Raw genomic sequence first — 20,676 nt, 5'->3', positions numbered from 1 at the left:
GCCTTCATTTCAAAGTGTCTACTTGTTTGGGAATGTAATTGTCTGCCCTGTTAACTGTAAAATTCCTGGGTTGATATCTGAATCACAGATTTGTCTTTCTGTATCATTTGGTAGAAGGAGTTTGACAATTGTGGCACAGCACTTTTTACTGCAGGAGCTTGCTTGCCCTCAACTGAATTTGTGTGACTAAAATATTAGGAGGTCCCTCAAATATATGGCCAGTGGGTCTGTTTGGCACATGGACTTTCTTCCATGTAGCATGCTGTTCACTGGACTTGTAAACTCCCTGTTTTGTCTGGGAGACTGACTGACTCCTGGCTGTTTCATTTCTATGTATGAACATAAAGAGACCCAGGTAATAACATCAACGAGATAGGGACCTATAATGTACTAATTAAAACTCTTCATTTATAGTGGACAATTAAAATGGACAGCAATTGAGACTTGCTGGAATCCAAGACAGTCAAATGACTGATAATGCAGGTATTAGACACCAAATCACTTTCCCTTTTGCTTCTGTGGAGTAGCACAGCCATATTCCTTCAGCAATGACCTGTGCTGAGCATGCTGCAGAGCAGCTTCTGAGTGCCTTATTAAAAAGGAGCAGAAGGTATCTCCAGAGAGTACAAACTCTCAGGACTTCTTGGGTTCAGAATTTATTGACAGGTGGAAGAAAGGAGGCACAAACTAGTCCTTTGAGAAAGCAAGACAGGTAAAAAATATTAAAAAAGCATAAACTAAAGTCTGTTTTACGTGGGGTTTGGTGGTAGTTTTCTGATTACAAAAACTATACTTGTGAAACTTTGCCCCAGGTTCTTTGGTTTTGGAGTTTTATTAAATAAGCAAACTGCTCCATTTGGAAAAACATCATGCTTATTTTTCACTGCTAATTTTATGTGATAGTCTGGTCCTATCCTATTTACTCTAGAGGTAAATATATCTCCCATAGCTAGGACATGCCTGCTGGAACTGAACAACTCAGGGTAAAACCTGGAAGCAGGTCAGGAATGCGTTTTGTCCCCATGTTGGATTCTGAAGGTGCACTTTTATCCTAATCAGCTCAGGCATTCAAAATATTTCTGACTGTATAGGAAAGAGGCTTGTGTGTATCTTTGAAAAGCACATGAGCTACATTGGGAATAAGCCAAGGGGAAAGAACTGTCAAACCCAAGAGTTTTTGTTTTCATTTGTTAGTACTAGTTGTTTCTTAAGCAAGGTCAAAGACATCAGAGGATGGCAAGAAATTTCACACACTATGTGAAGCTGGTGAAATTCCTTTTCACAAGTTTCAGGTATGAAAGAAAATTCTTTTCCCCAGCTGTTATATGTGCTAAAGTTCTGGCTGAAGGAGAGTGAATTTCCTTTACAAGATTGAAATCGTACTAGAGAAATAGCATTCAAAGGGGTTTACGAAGTGATCTCAGTAGTGTCAGACATGCTGATTAATACAGTCAGAATATTTTTAGACATTTAGTGAATTACTGGCTTTTATAGATAGTGTATTTCTCTGGTGCTTATTCTGAACTCTAAAGCGTTTTGCCTGCTTCTTCTCATTTGTTCTTATGAATGCAGGTGTAATGCTGAGTTTTTAATGAGAAGCCTACAAAAATAAAAAGGGGAATATTTTTCTTCTTCTGGAAGTATTTTTGCTAGGGCAGCTCGTGCAAGACAGAGACTTTCCCACAGAACTAAACAGTACAAATACAGAATTCATCTTTTAGTGGTAGAGAAAAGGAGACATAGAAACGATGAACAAATAACCTGAATTTTAATACTTTAGAAATTGCTTGAACAGTTGATGTAGAGTAAGAACATGAAAATAGACCAATTTGTAAGTACTTTAAGAAAACAATCTGTTAAATAGTAGGCAGAATGATGTTAATTGAAAAGCATTTATCTCTGATTAATGGCTTTGTTCTGAGTAAGGTAAGTTGAGCAGCAAAATGAAAAAAAAGGTGAGAATACTTTACAGTACTGAAGCATCTGAGACAATTTTTTAATTTTCACAATGGCCAGAGTGGATGACCAGGGGAGAAGAAATTAGGCCAGAAATACTGCCTCAGGCTATGCTCCCACCAGCCAGGTGTTTCTCTGGGTGCTGGTATGGGGGCATAATGCCATCATTCAAAGCCTCAGTGGCATCCTTCTCCACGAATTCCATAGGATCATAGAATGTGTTAGGTTGGAAGGGACCTTTAAAGTTCATCTAGTCCAACCTCCCTGCAGTATGCAGGACACCTTTAGCTAGATCAGGTCACTCAGAGCCCCATTAAGCCTGACCTTGAATGTCTCTTGGGTTGAGGCCTCCACTACATCTCTGGGCAACCTGTTCCAGTAATCTACCATCCTCATATGGAAGAACTTTTTCCTAATATCCAACTTAAATCTTCCCTTTTCAAGTTTAACACCATTACCCTTTGCTCCATGCCCTCGTGAACAGTTCTTCCTCACCTAATTCCCCCCAGAATTTGTCCTGTTGCCCTTGGCTTCATGCAAATGTTAAAAGCTGCAGTACCCTGCGGCAAGAAATTCTGTAGGACAGAAGCACCTGAACTCGTGTCAGAACAGTGAGTTCAGGTGCAAGGAACAACGCGGCTGCACCAGTGTGTGTGCCAAGTAGGTCGGCTGTGTGGAGAAGCAGTCAATGAGAAGCTGGTGAGAGAGCCAGCAGCGTAGTCTGGTTGCTCGCTCAGTGCCAGCTTTTGCTTCTTCCTGGGCTGCTCTACTCTGATTTGCAGGTACACCTCCATTTCTCTTAGTACTAGCAGTGGGGGACCGGGAACCCCTCTGGATTGTCCTTTCTCCTTCCATACTCAACTGTGCTTATTACTGTACAGAAAAATATCATTTAAGAAAAGGTAGGAAGTGTATGTCTCTGAGACCATCAGCTCTGAATACTGAATTACGATTCGGAAGCCATTGCTAAAATGCTGTACATCTCCTGCTTCTTCTCCATCTGTTGGTCAGCTATTCAGATTGCCTGCTCTCTCTGGGAAACTGAATGGCACCTCAGTGTTTCATTTGTACCTAAGATCAAAAGAAGAGACCCAAAATGGTTTTCAAGGTTAAATGCAGGATTCAGAATTTATAAGGCTGGGGCCTTTTCAGGTTTGCTTTCCCTCTTTGCCCCACCAACCTCTTGCTGGATCGCAGTCGTCTTGAAACAGATGTGTTTTCTTTGGTTTTGGTAACTCTCAATAGATTTCTCTTCTCTGAACTTGCTTCTCTTCGAGACCCTATACACTTTTATCAGCCACAGCTTCTTTTGGGTAGGACATCTGCAGCTCATCTTCACTCAACACTTTTTTTTTTCTTTTTTTTTAAGCCTTTTTTGTCTGATTCCATCTGGTGACACACAGTTTTCAACTGAAATTAAGAGTTCATTTCTATCCACCTTCCCCATGACCAGACTGACTTTATAAATTCTTGTATTCTCCCACTCTCTCTGTGACTTTCAATATGCTTGCTTCTGGCTAAATTCTTCCTAAGATGGAAGTGTGTACCCCTTCTCTGAATCTTTTTTACTTCTGCCATACCATTTTTGAGATGCAGGCACCAGAACTGCACACCAAAAGAAGGACGGTACCTGCCCTGCTATATTCTGGTTTACATGCCTTACCGTCCTTTTTGCCCATTTGGCTGCTGTTGAGTATTGAGCTGTCTCTCCATGGATGTTTCTTCTATTTCTGAGGTGTCAGTGGTCAGTTTGGAGCCCAACATGCTGTAAAGTAAACAAGAATAGATGGGATTTTTTTTCTCATGTACATCATCTTACATTGATCTTAAATTCATGCAGTACTTCTGCAGCAGCACTTAGTTTATTAATCTGAAAAAATAGTATCTTCAACAAACTTTGATTTCATTGTTCATCTGCTGTTGCTGATACGTTATAAATAAATCACTCCACTGGTGACCACCCTCCATTGTGAGAAGTGACCATTCATTTCCTGTATTTTAACACTTATCTATCCATCTTCCCATGGTTGCTTATTCTCACTGAAGTGCATTTGCTAGAGAAGTTGTCAAAAGTCTTTTGAAAAGGGAAATAAATACTATCAACCAATCTGCCACTTATCTAGCCCGCTTATTGCTTATGTATTTCATCTGCAAAGCGCAAAGCTGGGATTGCGAATCAGCCCTTCTGACTCCAACTAGCATCTCTCATTTATTCCTACATCCACTACTTCTGTATTTTATTATGGGTTGCTATAGTTTATTTTGTTCTTGTTTAAATTCATACAATCTTTTGCATTTCAGTGGAAAGGGGAGCCATTTGAATGTCTTAGGATTGACCAGATTGTTGCGTTCCCTCAGATAAGATTTCCGTGGTGCTTGGCTGCTGCTGCCAGGGCCACCACACCACCCTTGTGTGCAATGGGTCTTTAACAGATGTAGAGCTCTACTGGTGTTCAAAGCATCTGATTAAATTCTGGGAAAGATCCAAGTTGGAAATGTTACGATTCCAAATGAAGAAAAATGTCTTCACATTGACATCTTTAAACTTCAGCTTCTTCCCAAGGGCAGTAAGTAGGACGATATTTTAGATGTTGCAAACTGAACGAACACTGGTCAGACTGACTTTCACCTCCTGCCAGTAGAGCATTAAAAGCTGTATAGGCATAAACAGCTGAGTATTGACGAATGCAGTGATTTTTACGGAGCCAGAGACTGCCTCTCAGGGAAGTGAAATACCACATCAGAAATTTCCTACAGGTGGGATTTTTTTTAACCATAGTTTGAAGCATTTACTGAATGCACTGTATGCAATTCCGTGTATGTAAATAGAAGTTGTGCTGCAAATGAAAACACCTAGCAAAATTGGAGGGGGTGGAAGTTAGAAATACTTTTTGTTTCTTTCAGGTGAGGCTGTGGTTCATTGTACTGTGAACCCATACCAAAAATATTTTATGCCATAAAATTTTGATGGTATTTTAGAGAGACAGTTTCTTTCAAGATGTTTATTGCTGGTCATGTTCTTTTCTGCCAAATATCTCTTAAAAACATGTCAAAATAGCAAAAAATTACATTAGAAGTGAATTGTTTCGCAGATCACAGAGAGAGCAGTCATTAAAACCCAGTGTATTTAGGCTGAGGATTGGACATGCAGAAGCACATCAGTAAAAGGTACCTGTTGAGTGCTTGACTTGGTAGGCTAATTGCTCTGATGTTTTGAAAATTAAAAGTATGGCTGAATGATCAAAGCTAAATCACATTGTCATAGCATTTGATAGAAAGGTTAATAACCAAAACTGTGTCCATATTAGACTGTCAGTTGTTCGTCTAATTGCAAAGTATGTCTTTAAAGTAAAGTGAATACCTAAGAGATAAAAATCTGGGGACAAATTCCTTGATGATATAAAATGATCTTACTTTCTTAATTACAGTTGAGCTATTCTAATTGATAAGAGAAAAATTGCCAGAAAACACATGTTATTCTTAATCTACCTGAAGGATTGATAAACTATTACTTCTCTGAAGAGCAACTAGTAGATAAGAAGGCTATCAGTAGTACCATATAGCAAGAAGAAATCTTGCTAAAACTGCATTGAACTGTTGGTCAAATTGGGCAAAGTTGGAAGGTCAATCTGTGGCAGTGACTGAAAAATATATTTTAGTTAATTATTACTTTCATTTTAGTTAATTATTACTTTCAAACAATAGGCTGATTTTGTAGTCACTAAAAGACTAACAATTAAAAACTTAATAATGAAGATGAGCATCTTGTATTTTCCTATTTTTTGCCTCACTGCCTTGTTTAAATTTGTATGTTTTCTGAGAAATAGCTACTCTTATCAGCTAGTTTAGTTTTCAGCAGTAAGGGAAAAAAAGTGTTACTGTACAAATAATCGTAAAAAAATTAAAATTTGTCTGGAAGTTACAGTAGTAACCATAACAACTATGACTAATCTATTTGATATATATCCAGAGTCTTCCATTAATATTTACAAATAAGGCAGTGTGACTCAAGGTCTGCTCCGTTATAAACAGCCCTTAAAATCATACCATTGGCGAGGGGCTGCTGGTGACGGTGAGCACACGTGCTAGATATGTGTCTGGTCCTGGTTGCTTCTTTTTTTTGCTGTCACCATTCCTGTATTACACCCTTGCAGCGAAGAGCCTGAATGCCTACAGAAACAGCTGGAGGTACATGGAAATATTAATAGCTCGTACCTAATCATCTGCTACAGCAGAGAGACTCATCACCATTCACTGCAGCCTGTGATAGGACTGGAGATGCCAGCTTGCCACCAAGGCAAGGCTTTGTCCCCAAAGGAGAATGCTTAGCCAGTCAGACAGAAATAAAAATAAGCATCATCTCAGAAAGCATATGTAGGGGAGGCCAGTGTCAGCAATTTTTAATTTTGTTTTAATGTATGTCTTCTAAAAATCAGTGTGTAGCACATCAGTTGCAACTTGGTTATTTAGCACTCTCCCCAGGGCTTTCCCTTTGCAAGGTGTGCTCAGGAAAACATAAACATGGTTCCTACAACATTAAACCTTTTTTTTTTCTTTCATTCTCAGTTTATATAAACTTTTCATCCTTTCTCCTTCTGGTGGCTATTAGAACAAGTAGAAAGACGAAAAGGTTGAGACTGTGATGATTAGTCCCTCTTACACAAAACCTTTGGGAACAAAGGTATACTTTGGACATGTCTGAAGTTTCATACCAAAGATAACTTCTGCATTCCACCTTATTTAGGACATTGTACTTCCTTATATTGCATTAGTCCATAGCCAAAAATGTTACATATACCTGATATTAAATATACTTTGGTTTTTTATTATGGGTCTTTGAGAAAGACACATCTCAATTTCATCTTTGGTAAATACAGGTTATTTGTCCTGCATGACTGCAGTGAGATCTGCAGACCTGTAGCTGGTATGGGAAGGGTGATGCTTCTTGATATGATCTGAGCACCCTTAAAGAGTGCAGTTGCTTTAATTTTGCCTTTGAGATTTGTAGAACTGCCACTGGAAGTAATGTCAGTAGCTTGCTAAATATTCCCTTATCCAGAGGGCATGCGCCGCACCAAAGTGGTGATGCCTGGGTGATCTTTCCACTGTGTTCAGTGTCCCTCCCCTGGATAAGGCAGGTGAACTTAGTTATCCGAGAGTCATAAGGATATTGCTCAGAGCCTCCCACATTTTGTATGAGTGTATGGAAAACGACCGTAAAGGAGAAAGGAATTGCTTGGCAACACCCATCTTCCCCTACCTCAAATCCCACCACCTGTATGAAATAACTGAGGTAAGTGCCAGGTTTGACAGGGACTGGGCACGTGTTGCACAGTGCATTCCTCTATACTGCAAACTTCATATCCGTAGAGCATTGGATGGACACCCCTGATGTATGCTTGTGGGATCGTGCCTGTGTTGAGTTACCAGGTGATGACATTGATAGCTGTAACACATCCTACCATAAACTTGAGGCTCTTAACATTAGCTGGGTTTTAGAGGTCTGAGTGGGACATTCTGACTAAACTGTGAGTTGCTCTTCAGCACTCTGTGTTACTGGTATTCCTGTGTGAGTGGATTCCTTTTGCAATTTGTTTAACTGCTTTATGGAGGTCTAAAGGACTCCTTGTCCTGTTCAGTTCAAAATGCCAGCCTCACATACACCCTGTGAGTAGAATTTCCACCAAAAAAATCCAATTTACCAGGCAGTCAGTGTTTTGCTGGGCTACCTTTATAATGGAAAATATATTTTTTGCCAGAATACCTGTGCACTGTATCTCCATGTCTTTTCAAATATCCAGAAAAGATGGTTTCACCTGTTGGAGACTAACAGTGGATAAACGTCTGCCTACTTAGTGGGACATTTTACCAACAGTAGAGACTACTAATGCTTCAGTTTAAGGTTTGCACAGTGACCTGTAAATTCACAAACGACAAATCATGTCTTACTCCCTGTCACACTGACAGCTACAGCATGTTTAAGTTAACAATGAGAAATAAGAAAATTAAGATTTCCTTGACATCAATCTGGAACTTCCTTCTCACTCCTTCAATAGACATGAAATGGGAATAGTTAGGTAATGGGATGTATTTCTTGAGAAATAATCATATTATGATTCCTGCCAAAATGTTGATGCAAAGTTTAGATTTGGTTTGGTTGTCAAGCTATTTCCCATGTAAATAAATAATGCAAGATCTGGAGAGGAGTGCAGTAGGTATGAGTCAGTGCAGAAATTAGACAGAGACTTTTAAAAGAAAAGGAAAAGCAGTCGCAGGAATTCGGTGTATCCACCTCTTGATTACAGAAGCAACTGGAGCATAATGGGGAAGGATGATCACCAGAAGAACTGAACTCGACAGCTCCTGCACACGGGGCAAAGCAATGCATTGTCTCTGCGAGATGTGCCCCTGTGTGTCTGTACTACTTTATACAAAGGCCTCATATTCTTTGTTTAGCTGGAAATGAGCGAGTCAGACAGCTCGCAGCTCAGGGACTGTACGGTTGTCTGCATTGCTGACTTGGTGAGGAGGAGTTTCTGGTGAACTTTGAGAGGAGCTGAGAGGCTGCCAGTCTCTGCAGGCTCTGGAGAGTCAAGGTGACATGCATTTGGCCATGCTAGAGAGGAGAAATTACCTCGATGAAAATATAAGGCAGAATATATCTGTCCATTTCTACTGATGTCTAAGTCTATATATTTTGAAAACTTGCACTCAATATGTGTAGCTGCAGAAAATGAAGGAGCATGGACACATTATGTTAATACAGATTATTAAATCTAGTTCTGTTCAAAATGATTCAGAAATACTTCATTTTTTTTTTAAATATATATAGTCGTGCAAGGAAAGCTAGCGTGCTGAGAAAACTTCATCAGCATCCTATTGTAATTCGTGCAGTTAACCTTTCAGGGCAAGGTACAGAGTTCATGGACCAGAAGAAGAGCAAGACAACACAAAACTTGCAAGCCATTATAACGGGCACGCTTCCAACATGCAATGTTGGGGCGTACTGGGAGAGTCACAAGCAGAATGGAAAGGGTGAATTTTTGCTAGGCAGATAAAGGAATTCATTCTAGTGCTACTGGACTATATGTTTTTTGTTGGACTCTCTGCAGAGGTGAAGGAAACAGTATTGAATTAATTAGGGCAACTTATGTATGGGAGGGTAGAACTAATTAGGACAGTGTGGGAATGCAACTGTAGACATACAATCTTATGTGCTACGGGAGCAGAATCAATTAGGAACTTGCATTGGAAGGGGCTAGGAGATTGTCCAGTTGGAAGATTATTTGATTAGGAAAACTCTTTGGTGCTTTAAGGGAAAGGAAATCTCTTTTTTTTATTTTTTTTTAGGTGACAGGCAGAATAGGATGAAGTAGGTAGAGCAAAGAAAAAGTTGAAAAGAAACCTGTCCTTAAGTCCTCTCACCTTCTTTCATCTAGAATTCATTCCTCCCACCCAGGATTCTTGTCCTTTTTCCATCTTTAATGCAAAGGCAATTGAAAAGCATAAGAGGAAGAAAGTGCCTTGCATTCATCGTAAGTGAAAGGGCCAGTGGCTTTTCTTCTCTTTCCATATGTTGGAATGAAGTACATCGTGTGCTCTTTTCTGTTCTTCCTTTGTATAAATATTAGGAGCGGGGACAGAGTAGCTGTCGAGGAGCCCCCTGAGCAGAGGGTTGTCTTCCCTTATTGAAGGAGACTTTGTGAAAAGTTTTCCCCTGTTCCTGAGATTGATACTTCACCTCAAATCCAAATCTAAACTGCAGTGCAAATTTGAATGTAATTTTATTCTCAGGGAGGCTTGATGATAACAAGTATAGATTCTGTTTCTATGTGCTCATTCATACCTATCTGTTTCTTTATATATCAATATTTTGAGCTTTATGACAAACAATGCTTTTTAGTAAATTTTGTTTTTTTATAAATGTGTTCATAAGGCACTTTGGCACTGTCTGAGGAATACAATGATCATAATAAGCTGAGGTTTTAAATTTTGCAATGTAAACCAAGTTGTGAGTAACTATGTAAAGAGAAGATTGAGGCATTGATGTTCTCTCAAAGTCAGAGAGAAAAGGAAACACTTGTGAACTTGAGACACACGCAGTACCAGGTGGTTTATGTTATGCTTACATAATGTTTTTCTCTTAGGTTAAGAGCCCTAACTACTGGGCTTTTCAAATCCTAGGAGATTTCTTTGGCAAAGCATCTAGATTTTTCAAAGCCTGATTTATATGTACATATGCACATTTTAAAAACACTTTCTCACACTTACAAAATCTACTTTAGAAACTAAACAAAAATTGTCAGGCCTCCTTCAAATTTTAGGAGGCCCGGCCCAGGTGAGCGCGTGGTGCTCGGCCTATCAGCCCCTTCTTGTGGAGGCCCTGGTGACTTCCATTTGTTCCCCTCTGTGTTACATTTCCTGAGCTCGTTCACAGCTGTGTTCATTGTTCTCAGACCAGAACTGATGAAAGGTGAGAGAGAGAAAATAAAATAATTAAAACTCCAAGTGTTTTTTTATCTGTATGTTAACGGTGAGGAGGTTTCAGGAGGGAAGGTGCTGACCTTTGCTGTTGCCTTGCAGGAATGTCAGCTCTGCTGGAGAGGAGGCCCGCAGAAGAATGAGGGAGTGTGATGGCCTGACGGACGCATTGCTGTACGTGATCCAGTCTGCTCTGGGGAGCAGTGAAATTGATAGTAAGGTTTGTTATCTTTGTCTTTTCAGGAGCAAGAGATGCAGGTATTTGGGGTACACCAGGGCTATACAGTGACAGGTTTTTCTCCTAAATAAAAAAAAATGCATTGCAAAGGATGCCTTAGCAAAGCATTATTCAGCCCATCTCTTCTTTCCCTTTGTATTTTTGTGTGCAAAGTGTTGGGTTTGGGCATATCTGCGCAGCGTGTACAGGTAAGCATGTCATCCTGTTGCTTGGATTATTAAGGGAGAAAACATGATGCTGGTTGAAGAATATCAAATATGTCATATTTCCTGTAAACTTTCTTACATTGCTCAGCCAGGCTTACCTTAAAATTGATTTTCAGTACCCAGTGTGAGACAGAGCTGATAGCAGTGAGGTAGGTTCACAAGACAAACAAACAAAAAGGGCAATTAATAGGCAGCTTTGCAGTACTACCAACATTATTTCTTTGAAGAGGATCAATGAATGTTTTCTGTGGCAAGTGTTTTAAGGTACATTTTTGTGTTTACTTCTCTGAAAGTGCTCAAATATGAACATGCTTCTCCAAAGGTGAAAGGCACTGCCTATTTAATCAGACCTCAAGCATTTACAAATTGAAGATCTGTAATACATTAAAGTATTCCAAAAAAGAAAAAGCCTGGCTTTGAATACTTTTGCTTTTGGTATATGGTGCTGAATTAACTGCAGTTGCTGCTCTAGGGCAACCTTGGTCCATTTGCAAACCCTTAATTGTTGCAGAAGAGCAGCCTTTTATGCAGCAAGGCTGTAAAGCTCTCTGGGTTTGTGCGTCTGAATGATCTTTTACAAATAGTTTTCCATGAGCTTCTGTGGGTTAATAAGTTGGAGAGGGAACCTCCAGAACTTAGCCTGAACCAAACATGTAAAATTTGCTTGTGCATTCAGGTGAGGGAGAGAGGAACAATCAGTGGTTTGTAGCACATGGTCTTAGAATAATAGTGGGACTTTGTGCTTTAAAAGCAAGACACCACCTCAAAAAGCCCCACAACCCATCGGTTTTCCATTAGCAGCAGTTTAGCAGAGTAATGGACCATTGAGGAGGCCTAGCCACACAGTAGGCACTGCACTTGCAGCAGGATTCAGAGCAAGCTCAGCAGCATCTGCAGTCAGTTGCTTCCCACCCCTCCCTGCCACTTTCCACCACAAAAGCGGGGCCAGTTTATGACCCTTCTCACAGCTCATCTGCTTTTTCAGTACTGTCTTTATAGGTGACCTGTCTGATTTCAAGACTGTTTTACTGTTTAAAGGGCTTAACAAGAAGCACAGTAAGATCATCTGCTTTGCCTATTACCATTCATTTACGCTCTCATTTGTAGCAGTTATGACTGGTAACAACTGCAGGCTAAGTCATAAGATGAAAAAACGAGGACATGAGAGGAGAGTTATTCTTGCCTTAGTAGTTTTAACCTCTTGTCTTTAACTGTGTGACCGTTAAATACTGTGCAGATAAATACAAAACAGCATAGTGTAGCCTCTTACCTTGCATTTTTGTCCCAAAGAGGATCTTAATAATAAATTAAATAAGTAAATATATGGCTCTAAATCACTTTTTAAAAAAACTGGTTTCAAACATTGAACTTAAAAATAAAGTTATAAATGCTGTGTTCTGAATATCACAACAGTTGCTCTATTGGGCAACTGTTAGTGCTTATAATGCTGTTGGTGACTAAAAGCTGAACTAATGCAAAGCAGGTCCATGCTTTTACAGGCTCAGAAAAGGATGGAGGACCTGCAAGCACTTGCAGAGTTGTTGTTAAAGCTGTTCCTTGTGTTGATGAAGTTGAGTGCATAAATCTTAGCATTGCAAGCAGCTTAGCAGCAGAGTTTTTTGTAAATGTTTAATAAGAAAATGCTATGCTAATTCAAGTTAGTGTTAAAAATGAGTGATTTGGACATGGTTACTTGACAAAGTTACTGTTTGTAATTTTAGTTTGATCTATTAAAGAGTACTAAACTGATATTTAGTCCCTATATGATGACCTTGAAAGTTCAAATCTACAAGTCAAGAAAGTGAAGTTGGTCCCACCATGAGACTAGATCCAGTTATCTTGGCTTGTTGGAGTTTGCCTTGGTGAAGAAGGTATCATTTGCATTTGAGCCATGGAAGTTTGTTTGTCAGTTTTAGTTTGAGGTAACCTTTTCCTTGTGGTGGACTTGGCTTATTTGCTTTTGACATAATGAGAATTTTAAATGCAAAACTTACTATTACTAAAAAGGAGAAATAAAGAACACTCATCAACAAATGCAAAGCTTCAACTTCAGTGCACTATGGGTGTGCAGAAGTAAATATTAGCAGGAGTGAATAAAATTAACTTATGGAAATCTTAAAGGAAAGTATAAGAGGCAGCAAAGTTTTTTAAAATTGTGGTTACTATGAGGTCTACAAGTATTTCAAGTATGAAAAATGCACCAAGGGCACTTTCCAACACACACACGTATTTCTACATGTCTTGATGTCTTTGGCTAGACATTTCAAATTAGTACAAGTGTAATGTGAAACTTCATCTATTTTGAAAAATAAATAAATAGTCCTGTCTAGATGAGTCTGAATTCAGTATCATTTCTGGAATTTAAATGCCGTCTCAAAAACTGTGGGCCAAATTCATACCCAGCATAAGCTCATAGAGTATATGACAGTAAACAAATGCTCATCTGTTTCCCTCACTGGTGAGTGTGGCCGAGTAAGGCAGGGCCAAAAGCCTCACAGTCCTTCCATTCTGGGTTCATGGAGCAGCAGAGCTGGGATGTAGTGACTATCACTTCTTGTCTTTACAGAGCATTAGGAACAGTTGAAACAAAGACAGACACTAGCTCATATCCTTCTTGTAGTCAAACGAGATTGAACCAATTACATGACTAGTCTTCAAGCAAATCTTAACCAAACTTCTTTAAGACCAGCAGAAATTCCATTGAATTATCAGTGAATTTTTCAACCATTGGGTCTCAGTGCATTTCTGGATTCCTGCAAGCATCTGCAGAAGACAGCCTATTAGGGGGACAAGTGGAGGAAAGGGAAAGGCTACCCACAAGTGCTTGTGAAATGGAACTTGGATCCCATTGTTCTGGTAATTTGCATAGAATTGATGTCAGAAAAAGGTTGTTTTGGTTTAAAAAACAAAAAAAAAACCAAAAACCAAACAAAAACACAGAGACCACAACCTATTGCAATTTTCTATTTGTAGCAATTTCTATGCATTGAGGTGGAAGTTTGCTGACATTTTGTGTGTGTTCAGGTTCTCTTGATCACATTTTACCTCAGCTTCTGTTTCTCACGGGGCTTCAGCATGAAATTCAGAATGAAAATTAAAAAACTCACAGGAAAATATTACACAGAGTACTGATTTATTTCTATAAAAATTCTAAATCTCTGAAGCTATGGTTTGATGGGGACCACTCAGAAATTAGTAGGCAAGAATTGTGCTGGGAAAATGTATGTGTTTCTTCTGCTATGTATACAAAGTGAGCAAGGGATGATTTTTAACTTCTTTCTTCTATTGTTTTCTGTATTTTTTTTGTCAAACTTTCCAGACCGTTGAAAACTGTGTGTGTATTTTGAGGAACCTCTCATACAGGCTAGCTGCAGAAACATCTCAGGGACAGCAGATGGGAACAGATGAACTTGATGGATTACTCTGTGGTGATGCCAATGGAAAAGACGCAGAGAGTTCAGGGTGCTGGGGGAAGAAAAAGAAGAAAAAGAAATCACAGGATCAGGTAATGAAAGTTACTTGCAGCTGCATTGCGAGGAGTTCAAGTGCCCATCACTTAGAATATAAATAATGAATACACTGCGTTAGAAATAAAGTACATGATGCATAATATACAAAACTGTTGCCTTTGTTAATTGGCTGAGGGCTTAAAGCAAAGTATGGCTCTGGAGTGATGAAATATGTTTGTGTGAGAAAGTTGCACATGACGTGATGGCACCTGGAAACTCTAGTCACAGGTGCATTGTGAATGCCATAGGTACTGTAAACTGCTTAGTCTGTTAAAGGAAGCCATTCGTTATGAGAAGTCTTAACTTTCAGATGTAATCTGCATGTACTCTACACTGTGCTTCCACACGTGTGTGTAAAGAGGCCTTGATTGATGCACGCAAACATCAGGCTTCTATTTGTATACTTAGTTGCTTCAAAGTTAGTCTTGTACTTTCCTTCTGTGTGTTGAAAGAAGACTGTACAGGACAGGATCAGGCAATACGAGGGACTGCTAAAAAAATTCATATTTTGATATTTAATATCATTACCAAAAAAGATTGAGAAGTACAGTCTTGATAGTTTCCTCAAGTTACTTGAGATGCTGTCAGTTTTTATTCTAGGTGGGTTGACTTTAAAAGTACTTTTAGCTCCTTGTTTTTCCATTAACAACTTAAATATGGGGAATGCTAACAAATGATATTATGGAGAAAGACACTGTTCTGTGAGTACACACAGTGATGAGAACACAGCTAATGGTTCATGAACTTTTCCAAATGATCTGTGCTGGCAGCAGGTAGTTCTCCATCTCTTCCTAGACTTAGATTTTTCCATTTCACTTCTTTCTGTTTCAGATTGCTCAAAGAAAAGAATAGCTTCAATAAGCACAGGATATTTAAATAAATTAAATAAACTAATATTGATAATATCCCTGAGTTCATAAATGCAAATTGTGTTAATGTGTAAAAGTTATAGGAACATTAAGAAGATTCAGGTACTGAAAGTCACAGCACTATTGACTAGCAAGACTTTAATTTCACCTACTCTTCTAATTAAACACCCACCCACCAACACACACCCACGTGTGCTCCTGCACGCTGGACAAAGTCTTGTTACCTCTCTGAGTCTCGGGTTCAGACTTCTCACCCGGTACCACTGACTCTTCCATTGTTTCCGTCAGGCTTCTCTGCGCTTTAAAGGTGCCTTGTTAAAGATCTTTCCTCTCCTCCAGGCCAAAGAACTAATCTCTTCTGAGTGATTTCCTTTACTGTACACGTGCTTCTGCCTGTTTTTAGAGAGGTACAAATGTTCGTTAGTAGCATACAGCATGTTAAATGTCTCTCCAGATCTGCTTCTGTTTGTCTAATGGAAGAGTGTAACGTAATTTTTAAAACTCAAAGAGAAGTGAAACTATCTGTGTGTTTTCACATTTATGTTTACTAGACTTTTCTGCAGCAAGGAAATAAATTAGTCTTTCCAGAACTAATTTTGTAGTGTACAGGACAGCTTTGCCTTAGAAATATTTTTCTAATTAGTTCTTCTTTCATCTTACTTCCTTTAAATCTGTTCTCACCTGTGGTGATTACTCAGTTCAGAAGTGTCAGGGAGCCATGTGAGCCTTCCTCAAGGCATTATTTTCACCCTGTGTTCCTTTAGTGTTGCTGGGGGTACTGCATGCTTTAAAATATTCTGTCAAGTAAACTAGAATGCTGCTGAAACAGAGGTCTGTTAGCAAGACCCTCGTGCCAGAAACAGCTCTTCCAAGTTGGTCTCGTAAGTGGAAAAGAAAAACAGAAGAATGTTTTTCATGTAACTGCTGTGCATTTATTTTAATAGCATTGAGCTAGACCCCCAACTCAAAGTGGGGTCAGGGTCAAGGTAATGTGTTTGTCCAATTATTTTGCAAAAAATAAGCACACAATTGTATTCAGTTCGTCTTCTTTCTAGAAACCACCCAGTCCAATTATGTTTAAAAAACAAACAAAAAAAACCCCTACATTCCATTCCCCCACCCAAAAGAAAAGAAAACCCAAACAAACAATTTCTTTCTGCATCTTTGGCTCTGTCATTGTCTTGACGGCAGTACTACTAAAAGGTAGGATTAAGTGAAAACCTAGATCTTGTTCTTCTGGAATACTCTTCAGAAATACTCTGGGTTTTTTTCTGTTTATTGTTTCTGTATGTGTCTCAGGAAGATGCAGTGTTCTTGGGTGTTTTGTTGGGGCTGGGTCTTTTTCCAGGCAGGAGTCTCTAACAACCAGACATGTTGTGTTCCTCAGGTTAGTTAGAATTCATCCCATCTGTACTAAACTTATTAACCTTTTCTGAAGCTTGCAGGAGTATGTTTTCACGTGTCCTTCCCACCATACATTGTATCCCTGTGCTGACTGCTGCCCTGTGTATTCCACTTGTACATACTCTTGTATGGTAATCTCATCATTTTTCAGCAGGACTTTTAAATTTTTGCAGGTAATGCCTTTCATAATCTCTTTTCAATTGCAGTGGTTAAGCTACTACCTGCTGCTTGCTCAGTCTGTCAGAACAGATCTCATGCTCTCCTTGGGATTCTATTTTTAGAGTGCTCATTCCCTTAAGTGCCCCAGCAGGGAAGCATTTATCCTCTGAAATACCTTACAATACAGTTCTGAAGATCATGCTCATGATGGACAGTGTTTTTACGGGTAAATAAACAAAGGCATACCTTTGGAATCTTCATAGGATGGAAAAATGTAAAGCATCTGATACACTGAAAGCACTGCCCACCACCATGGATTTGGAACCTGGGGAAGGAAGCCTAAAAGAAATAGAAGACAAGAAAGATATAAAAGTAGCCAGTAACCTGCATGCCCAGTGAAGAGGCAGCATTGAAATTCAGGCTGGTTTTGATAGTTGTACATCCCAGAAAATACAAACGTAGTTACCTGCCAGAGAAGTTCTTCAAATGTATTTAAAAAATAAATATTTCTTTAGACTCCTTATTTTTGTCATTTGCAGATACAGAAAGTGGAGTTCAACCTAGTATGAAAACTCCAGTCACTTATTGGTGTGATTCCTTTAATACTTGATATATGTTTTGCCTGTCCTGTCAAGTGAAATGCAGGGCTTGAACACATCTCTAAGAATTGTGACACCTTGATACAAAGAAGGTTCCAGTTCTGCAGCCTGCTATGTTTTATGTGTTGAGAGTATAAGTATCCTTCTGGTTTTTCAGCGCCATGGGACTCTTATATAATAAAATAGACTGTTTCAATCTTCCTCAGAAGAAGATAAGGTTTACAGAACAGCATGGGGAAGAAAATACTCATATTTTAGTGAATGTCGTTGTCAAACGTTCCTTTTAAGATATACTTCTTCAGGCCTTCATTTACTTTCTCAGGTGTGTATTTTCTTGAACTCCTCCTCAGGTGTCTGATATGGACATTTATGGAGTGGTATTTAATTTTAAAATAAAAGCATTCAACTTACCTACAAGCTACTAGTAACAAAACTGCTGTAATTGGGCAATAATATCACATGTATCTTTTTGGAGCAGTGTAGGTGTAGATTAGAAATTAGGAAGAAGCTCTTCACTGTGAGGGTGGTGAGACACAGGAACAGGTTGCACAGAGAGAGGAGCTGGAGGCCCCATTCCTGGAGATATTCAAAGTCAGGCTTGATGAAGCTCTGAGCAGCCTGATCTACTTAAAGGTGTCCCTGTTTACCGCAGGGGAGTTAGACTAGATGGCCTTTAAAGGTCCCTTCCAACCTAATGCATTCTATGATTTTGGACAGCAGATGTGCACTAAGTTGCAGTTTTCTATACTTAAAAAAAATTGATATAAAGTTAGAGAGTTTGTTTCTTAAACTATAAAACAGGAGAAACCTGTAACATTTAAAGTCAATTTCTCACTGGTATTCTCTGTAAGGAAAATAGAAACTAATTTCTTTATTTTATGACTTAAGAAATTATTATCACTCTTCTTTAGGTTATGTGGTATTTCCACATAAGTTTTTTTGAGAAGAACAGAACTGAGTGGTAATATCGTGTGCAGTTCTTTGAAAGGCCTTTTAAGAACTAATTGGAGTATGTTTTTCATTTATGACACTGCTGGGTGATACTAATGGCAACTCTGGCACATCCTGAAATCAGATAAGAGAGGTTTCTTTGTTCAGCTCATAGTTAAGACTAATGTCACCTTTCAAATTACTCTACTTAAGGAGTTCCCTTAGGATGACAGGAAACAAGTGTTCTCCTCACTCCAGAATAAAGGTGAGTTTTGTTAAATGAGGCCGTGGTCCTTCCTCTCTGGTTCTTCACTGGGGTTCAGATGGGTACCTGATGTGTGTGCTTTGTCACACAAGTTTAGTGCTGAAAGAAGCCCAAACCTTCTAAAAATTTGCATGACAAGCCAGATATAGCATTGGTTTGGTTCTGCATTGGTGCATGCAGAAGAGCCCAAAGCAAAACTTCAATAACATCATCAAGAAAGATAAGTGAGATGCATCAGCCTTTGGTTCTGCCTCAGATCCCAAGGACTGTAATTCTCTCTGCTGCTTACCTGTGATCAGCTGTTACTGAGCCCTCACCCCACAAAGCTCCCCAGCTGTAGAGGCCTTCATCTCTGACCAGAGCACCATAGGCATTGACCTCTCTGCCTTGCATTGTGTCACTTTTCAGATGGAAATTAATTTTTCCACTTTAGAAAGTCTCGTCCCTTCTTTTGGTGCTTTTGCTGCTGCCAGCAGGTTTGTTCTTTCAGCTGTATGCAAACCATGGATTAGGGCAAAAAGCAGTTAGGGAAAATAACTTGTATGGTCCAATTTCATTAAAAGAGCCAGGGATTTGTCTTTAATCCTGACTGTATTTCTTGATATGCAGCCCATTATATACACATGTGGCACTATATCATTTCTTTCCTTTCTTTGCGAAGAAGAAACAGGCTGAGTCCTTGGCTTCACGCTCCTTTCCAGTTCCCCATCTGTGATCAATCTTGTCAGCCCAGAGTCTAGCCCAACATCTGATTTTTGATTGGAAGTGGCACTTCTGAAATGAGCCTGACCTTCTCTTTCACCTTCTGTCAGGAGCCTTAAGGTATATCAAGCAACATTTCAAGTTATGTATCATTATGAATTGACTGGCACAGCTCTTTAGCATGCTACCTAAATGGGCTGTAAATTCTTCTATCCAGGTGAAATAGCAGGTTTAAGGCAATAACATTTCAAAAAGAATAAAAAATAAAGCTGTCAGATATGCCTTTTTATGTGGTGAGACCAGGACTTGACCAAGTATCTTTCTGTATTCTACGAAGCCACAGCAAGTTAATAAGCACAGAAACAGGGGGATGGTGGTGGCTCCTGAGTTTAGCAAACAATCTAAACTAAGATTAGGGATGAAAGACTGTGTTGATGGTATGTTCTGCTCAGGGAGGATATTATTTCCATTTGTTGTTTCATTGTCTTGCACAACATGATTATGCCAAGTATTGCTTAGCAAGAAATCAACTATTGAGCCACTCCTTACAGAGCTTCTTAGCAATCATTTCTAAATTCTTGCTTGCCTGCACAAGAACATCTCATATACCCTGGGAATCTCTCAGTATCATGTATGAACCAAATTGTTTTCAAAGTCAAAATTACAGGGTTATAAATTCTAATTTGTATTTGTCAATTTGTTGAATGTTTTGCAAAGCCCATTAGCATCAGCTTCCTATGGAGGAGAGAGAAGATGCGGTGAGATTTCAAGGATTGTTATCCCTGGGCTGAACCCCATCCTGTTTTATTTGGAAGGGGGCTGGTTTTAGGCAAAGATAAGGGACACAAATCAAAATAATAATATTAAAAAGTATTGGCAATTACATTAAGAATGTAATATATAATCTGGAGTATAATTTAGATTTATTCACCTTAGTAATAACGATTCCAAACATTGCAATGTTTTGAAAGCATTCCAAATGCTTTTCCCAACATTGTTGCATCAAACTGGGGAGGTTACTGTTACTTATCCAATAAAATTTGTTGAATAATTTCCCAGTTTTGTTTGCAGTACAAGTTTCTGGACCACAGCAGCTCTTCTCTCTCCCAATCTACTCCCGTAGTTTATGTGTGAGTAGACACCTTCCTCAGGCCTGGATGAAATTTGACTCAATGTAAACAGTGGCATTCCTGCCTCCTTGATATTAGCTGCATGAATTCCCATCACCCCTGAAAGCAAGATCTGTGATTTTGTTGATTTTTTGTTGTTCAACTTCAGATTTCTGCCCTTGATAGCATTGGTCAGTGTCTCTTGGACAGTGGTTCCCATAAGAAATTTTTGGATTGACATTCCTAGAG

The 20,676-nt window shown here is 39.1% G+C and overlaps 1 protein-coding gene across 1 annotated transcript in view; it reads left to right on the top strand.

Moving 5' to 3' along the window:
- The window catches only part of CTNND2 (catenin delta 2), a gene marked incomplete at its 5' end in the record, with an annotated part of 546,420 nt that overhangs the window by 436,221 nt on the left and 89,523 nt on the right, over window positions 1-20,676 (top strand). Inside the window, 2 exons of the mRNA XM_084260131.1 lie at window positions 10,540-10,657; window positions 14,201-14,386. Of these exons, the coding sequence (XP_084116257.1) occupies window positions 10,540-10,657; window positions 14,201-14,386 (304 nt within the window). The remainder of the gene's footprint in view (window positions 1-10,539; window positions 10,658-14,200; window positions 14,387-20,676) is intronic.

This window comes from Gallinula chloropus (genome assembly GCF_964237585.1).
Source record: "Gallinula chloropus genome assembly, chromosome: 2".
In the NCBI taxonomy this organism is placed as follows: Eukaryota; Metazoa; Chordata; class Aves; order Gruiformes; family Rallidae; genus Gallinula; species Gallinula chloropus.
This window is presented reverse-complemented; position numbering and strand designations above follow the sequence as displayed.